At 41.1% G+C, this 7,140-nt stretch overlaps 1 protein-coding gene across 5 annotated transcripts in view; it reads left to right on the plus strand.

Annotated features, from left to right (window-relative positions):
* FILIP1 (filamin A interacting protein 1) overlaps positions 1-7,140 on the plus strand; it is a 108,177-nt gene that overhangs the window by 87,515 nt on the left and 13,522 nt on the right. For all 5 annotated transcript variants that reach the window (XM_008631241.2, XM_017731068.1, XM_017731069.1 and 2 more), the window contains one exon: positions 2,863-5,668. In XM_008631241.2, coding sequence (XP_008629463.1) covers positions 2,863-5,668 — 2,806 coding nt within the window. The remainder of the gene's footprint in view (positions 1-2,862; positions 5,669-7,140) is intronic.

A 7,140-nucleotide genomic window follows, 5' to 3' on the forward strand; every position in this document is an offset into this window, starting at 1 on the left:
GAAATTCCAGTTTAACCACTGAGGTATGAAAGTTGTACAAAGATGGAAAAACGGGAGCAAGCTTAAACTCAGCTTAATTTTAGTGTCTAGAAGTGACACTGAAAAGGTGTCGATTTTTTAATTGCTTTGGCAATTAACACACAGATTTGTGTGCTGCCTTCCCATCCCTCCCCCACAGAACCAGATTTTAGAAGCAGTTCCCGTAGACATGGAAAACTGAAGTATTGTCAAGTATCTTCTCTGAAAGTTGCCTTGTCATATCTAAGACATGTAGTTTCCCTGTGTTAAAGCTGTGGCAGAATGAAATGCTGCATGTTGCTTTATTTTCGCAGAGGGGCCAAGCCAGTTACTCCCCGCTGCTAGCACTCTTGCAAGGCAGTGACAGGGCTAACATGCTTTCTTCTCTTGCTCAGCCTCATCACTGGCATTTTTTTGTCTTAGTTTGACAGGTATTTGCGTTTTTTCAGTGTCTTTCTCAGCAGTATTCCCCAGTAGACTCTCAGGTAATCACGTGGAACCATGTGTGGCCCATGCATTATTTTGCACTCTGTTTAGCAGCCTGGCTGGCAAGTACTGCCTGGAGCAACTGCTGGGTGAAAATCACATGTGTAGGCCTAGGAATTACAAATCATAGACAGTTTTCTAAGCATGTCTAGGCTTTTGGGTATCAAGCTTTGTTTTTAAAAAAAAAAAGCTGTCTTCTGGGGTTTTTTTAATTTATAGGGGTCACCTTAAAATTTTCCTGTGGGACAAGGGAGGCTGGAAACATTCTCCTATGTTTGTGACTTTGTAAGATGGGTCATTTGGAGCACCACCAGGTTAGGCTACAGTGTTCCATCATGGCAAACAATATTTTGTGGAAGGGTATATACTATTCCTTTAAAAATGTAGCCTGGAGAAGATGAGGAAGAGTTCTCGGCTGAAACGTTTGCATGAAACAGTGTGATAGAGCAGCCAGGGAATATATTGCATGCTAATAAAGTTCCTTCTTCAGTGTGAAAAGTGCATGCTTTGTGAGTGACACTGGGTCTTTTTTTACCTTTTGACATTCTAACTTGACCCATAATGGGGCATCCACCAGCACGCCTTTTCAGTCCTTTCCAAAGAGCTGCCACAACTAAGGAGATTTTTTTTTGAGAATAATCTGTGACCCAGCAAGGTTGGCTGCAATGTTTGTTTGTTTTTCTCTCTCCTGCTGGTTCCTACTATTCTCTTACTCCCACATCCTATCTGAGCCTTGTTTTCAAATGCATTCTTCAGCCCTCTCCTTCCCTACCTACTGCATCTTGTGTTGTGCTTTCTGACTTCCTTCTCTTTTCTTATAGTTTTTCTTTCCAGTTCCTTTTGGTTCTGGTCTCCCAGGAGCAAGGAGTGAAACATTAACAGTTGCTGAGTACCGAGTTAATCCGGCTCTTGTTAGGAGTGTAGGGTTCAGGTGTGGGTGCTGAGAGACATCCTCTGTGTATGACATTGTGCCCTGGTGCCCTTAGCATCACTTCATTGCTGGGGTAGCAGAGAGGAATATATATCTGTACTCCACCTGCTATCATCTACAGTCCAGCATTTGAGATAAAAATACTGATAAAATTTGATCTTTGCTAAGATACGGATGTTCCAGTTTTTGCAAGTTAATTACCAGGCATTAATTGCTCTGCTTTACCACCTGGATGTGCATCTCACTTATAAAAAGAAAGCTGAAAAGCTTCAGACTTAGGGAAAGCAAAGCAAAGGTATTTGAAATATCTTGTGTCTTGATAGAGGATATGGGAATTGTAGGTGCTGTGACAGTGGTTTGGAAAAAATACTATTTCACACTAAATTCAGCATGCATACCTGTGTCTTTCTAAGTCAGACTGATGCTTTTACAATAAGGCTCTTAGATTGGTTGGGGATACATCCTTGTGTTATCTGTACCTCTTTGTCAATTGAGGATCACCATCCTCACAAATCTGTGCTTAGAACATGTGCAGGAACTTCCTGTGTTGATGTCAGCATATCCTGACATCAGGTATAAAATAGTTATATTACTCCATGTTGCATGGGTAAGGCTGGGTAATGTAAGTCTTCATTATCTCTCTGAGGAGACACCTAATTTGTAGATGGCGAGCTTTTATACTATCCAAAAATACAGCTTTAGAGACCATGCAGAGAAGAGCATTTTCCACATGAGGTTAGCTGTAGCCAAAGGTTTGACTAGTCTGATCCTTGCGGTTCACAACATCTACTGAATGGAAATGTAGAAGAAGAAACCTTTTTACATAATAATCACTGTGCTGGAAAATTTATCTTCCTGCTAATTTCATATGCCTGTGATGCCCAGATGGTTATCAGTTGTGTGCTAATGTAATCTTGTGTCCTGCTGGTTTATTTGTAACCAGGATTGGTCTGTTTATGTGTGGCTGCATATGGCAATTAATTTAAATCTTTTATCTTATTTTACATGTTTGTCTGTATGCAAGACATAAAGAGGAATGCACCTTGTAAAACAAATTTGGTATAAACGGATTAGTGAGTAGATAATACCTGTCCTGTTGGGATATTACATACTTTTACTATCATCCTAACAGAGAAATAAATGCAAAGAAATTAAAACCTGATGTATTTGTTATTCATACATGTATAAAATGTTACTGTGTTTCAGATTTCTTGATGATTTTATGTATTTTTCATTTAACTTTTGTAATTCAAAATACTTGGTTTGGGAATATAATTGTAGTAGGTAGTTATTTCTTGAAGACTACCATTAATAAAAAAAAAGAAGCTAAAACAAAGGTGATTTTAAAAATAGAGAAATGCGTGCGCGCACACACACATGCATATATTTCTATTTTAGTCTAATGCATCTCTTCTAACTTGTTTCAGATTGAAGAAGCTTCTTGAGCAGGAGAAGATCTATCAAGCCCGGAAGGAGAAGGAGCATACAAAGAGAATCAATAAACTAAGAGAAGAACTAGTCAAGCTCAAATCATTTGCACTCATGCTGGTGGATGAAAGACAAATGCATATTGAACAACTTGGTCAACAAAGCCAGAAGATACAGGACTTAACCCAAAAATTAAAGGAAGAAGAAGAAAAGCTTAAAATTATTAGTGCAAAAACAAAAGAAGATGGACAAAAACTGATGAAATTAGAGGCAGAACTTGAACACAAAACAGCATCATTTTGTCAAGAACATGAGGAGATGACTGCTAAACTGGCTAATCAAGAGTCACATAATAGACAGCTGAGGCTCAAGCTAGTGGGGTTGACTCGCAGAATAGAGGAGCTAGAAGAAACTAACAAAAATCTTCAAAAAGCTGAGGAGGAACTTCAAGAACTAAGAGATAAAATAGCAAAAGGGGAATGTGGGAACTCTAGCTTAATGGCAGAAGTGGAAAACCTCCGCAAGCGCGTGCTTGAAATGGAGGGGAAAGATGAAGAGATCACAAAAACCGAATCCCAGTGCAAAGAGCTGAAAAATAAACTGCAAGAGGAAGAGCACCATAGCAAAGAGTTGAAACTTGAAGTGGAAAAACTGCAGAAAAGAATGTCAGAGTTAGAGAAGCTGGAAGAGGCTTTCAGTAAAAGTAAGTCAGAATGCACTCAGCTACACTTAAACTTGGAGAAAGAAAAAAATTTGACTAAGGATTTGATAAATGAGTTGGAAGTGGTAAAGACTCGAGTGAAGGACCTTGAGACATCAGAAAGCAAGTTGGAAAAGGCTGAAATAAGCTTAAAAGATGACCTTACAAAGCTGAAGTCGTTTACTGTAATGTTGGTTGATGAGCGAAAAAATATGATGGAAAAAATAAAACAGGAGGAAAAAAAGGTTGAGGGCCTAAACAAGAATTTTAAAGTTGAACAAGGGAAAGTTATGGATGTAACAGAGAAGTTGATAGAAGAAAGTAAGAAATTTTTGAAACTGAAATCTGAAATGGAGGAAAAAGTCTCTAGTTTGACAAAGGAAAGGGATGAGTTAATTGGCAAACTGCGAAGTGAAGAAGAAAAATCCTCTGAATTAAGGTGTAGAGTTGACCTGTTAAAGAAAAGAATTGATGGTATGGAGGAAGTAGAAAGAGAAATTACAAGAGGTCGAACCAGGAAAGGAGCAGAGCATGGTTCTCATGAGGACAACAAGATTAAGGAACTTACCATTGAAATTGAAAGATTGAAAAAACGTCTCAAGCAACTGGAAGTGGTTGAAGGAGATTTGATGAAGACTGAAGACGAGTATGATCAGCTAGAGCAGAAATTTAGGACTGAGCAGGATAAAGCTAATTTTCTTTCTCAACAGTTGGAGGAGATGAAACTCCAGATTGCCAAAACCAAAGCAATAGAAAAAGGTGAGGTGGTGAGCCAGGAGGCAGAGCTGAGGCACAGGTTTCGTCTGGAAGAGGCCAAAAGCAGAGATTTGAAAGCGGAAGTTCAAGCACTTAAGGAAAAAATCCATGAGCTCATGAACAAAGAAGACCAGCTTTCTCAGCTCCAAGTTGATTATTCAGTTCTACAGCAAAGGTTTATGGAAGAGGAAGACAAAAACAAGAGCATGGGGCAGGAAGTTTTGAACCTGACAAGAGAGCTGGAGCTTTCTAAGCGTTACAGCCGTGCTCTGAGGCCCAGCATGAATGGGAGAAGAATGGTTGATGTTCCTGTGACGTCCACTGGTGTGCAGACAGATGCTCTAAGCAATGAAGCAGCAGAAGAAGAAACTCCAGCAGTGTTTATAAGGAAATCCTTCCAGGAGGAGAATCATATCATGAGCAATCTGCGACAGGTAGGTCTGAAAAAACCCATGGAGCGTTCTTCAGTGCTTGAGAGATACCCTCCAGCAGCAAATGAGCTTGCTATGAGGAAATCTTGGATACCATGGATGAAGAAGAGGGAAGCTGGGGCTCAGACAACTCCTGATAAAGGAGCCCGAACCCACAGTAGTCCAGCACATCCTGGGGAGGTTGTCCTTTCACCAAAGCAGGGTCAACCTCTTCATATTCGGGTGACACCAGACCATGAGAACAGTACAGCAACTTTGGAGATAACCAGCCCATCTGCAGAGGAATTTTTTTCAAGTACCACTGTCATTCCTACTTTGGGAAATCAGAAGCCACGAATAACCATCATTCCCTCTCCAAATGTTATGCCACAAAAAGGAAAAGGCAGTGACAGTCCCATGGGCCCAGATCGTTCCATGTCTCCAGTCACTATAACAACATTCTCCAGGGAGAAGTCCCCAGAGGGAGGGAGAGCACCCTTCGCCGACAGACCTGCATCACCAATTCAGATCATGACAGTATCGACATCTGCAGCACCGGCAGAAATCTCCGTCTCTCCGCAGTCACAAGATATGACCATGGGAAGGGCTGTCTTCAAAGTCACACCAGAAAAGCAAACCGTCCCGACTCCAATCCGCAAGTACAATGCCAATGCCAACATTATTACAACAGAAGACAACAAAATCCACATCCACTTGGGTTCCCAGTTTAAACGTTCTCCCAGTGCCTCACCCGACGGTGCGAGCCCTGTGATAACAGTCCGACCGGTGAACATCGCGGCAGAGAAGGAGGTTGTAACTGGTACCGTCCTTCGATCGCCTCGGAACAACCTGTCCCCACGACCTGCAGCCAGCAAGGTGACGAGTACTATCACCATCACGCCTGTTACAACATCTTCCACACGAGGAACACAATCAGTGGTAAGCAGTGTAGTCTCATGGTGTGGCCTTCATGGCCAGGAGAAGGACAAACTGTAGCTTGGGTTTGAGACACCAGCAGGGAAAATGGTGGGGGGAGGGAGTGAGCAGAAACTCTTGTCTTCCCTACATTTCTTCTGGCCTCAAGCTTAATTATAAAATTGGAATTTCCCCAATTCATGTATTTTTGTACCAGTGTTGGATGCTGGTATACTTTTGGTGTTACCTCCCAAAGCAATTAACTTCCAGACGAAGTCCCTTCAAACTTATTTTCATAATGGCAACCCAGTAAAATTGCAAGTGAGAGACAGAGGGACAAAGAATGATGGGGACGACAGAGCAGGAAACAGTATTTTTATTTTTGATGAGTGCAATTTCTGACTTTTGAAAATACTTCTCATGGTTTTTTGGCCCAGCTACCGGGTCTTTAGACTCTAATTATGCAGGCTAGTGTTTCTTTGATATAATCCTGTGATCCCCATATAATTCAGTTAATATCTGCTATATGACTGAACTCCAAAGGAATAAATAAGCAGACATTGTCATTGCTTACAGCTCCAAGCCTCTTTAGCCAGTGAATAGTAGAGCTCTTTCTGTTCCTCTGAACTTCTGTAAGTGCTGTATTACTATAGTGCTTCCTGTAGCATATTTTTTTTGCTTTCTCTTTGGGCTTCTACAGTGGTAACCCGGCTTCTTTTTCATACTGAAAGACTTTTCAACTCTGTCTTTAACAACAGTGGCCAGTATTTATTGATAGTCCTCCCCTAGTTTATTATTGGACATAGATTTTTATTGCTTTAGTTGGAAATAACCTGGGAAAGAAGAATTTAACCAAAACAGAAAACCAGCAGTACTGCGTTAGTCCAAAAACTTACTTAGCTAGACAGAGTCTGCAACAGATGCTCAGGGGAAGATTATTTTGAGTGGGTAAACACACAGTAATGTTTCCCTCGGCGTCTGTTCCCAGTTTTTGGCAATAGGTGGGTATTTCTCTGTGAACCAGAGCCTGTAGCCACATCTTTTGTCTTTAATAGACCATGGCAGAGTTTTCTCCTATTTATTCTTTTAATTGCTTTTTGAACTCACTTGCACTGTTGTTTCCACAACATCAGGGGGCAGTGAATTCAGCTGTGGGCTTTGGGAAAAGCTCTTTTGTTTGATACCTTTTATGCAATACCTTCATTGGTTACAGCCTTTTTCTTGTATCTTGACAAATACTGAATAGTCATCCCCTGCTCATTTGTCCATGCTGCTCCAGAGTCAGCAGACCCCTACAACACGCCTCGTCAGCCGTCTCTTTCCAAGCTGAAATGTCGAAGTGTATTTAAGATACACTTTCACACTTTTGGAGAGAAGCTGCCATTCCCATTTAAGGCTTCGGAATTAAGAAAACCTGCATTCATCACACAGATCTGTTCGGGATTGCACATGCGCTCGCTCTCTCTCCACCTATATAATGTACTGTAGAAATTTTA

The sequence above is a fragment of the Corvus brachyrhynchos genome, unplaced genomic scaffold (assembly GCF_000691975.1).
Source record: "Corvus brachyrhynchos isolate BGI_N302 unplaced genomic scaffold, ASM69197v1 scaffold234, whole genome shotgun sequence".
Lineage (NCBI taxonomy): Eukaryota > Metazoa > Chordata > Aves > Passeriformes > Corvidae > Corvus > Corvus brachyrhynchos.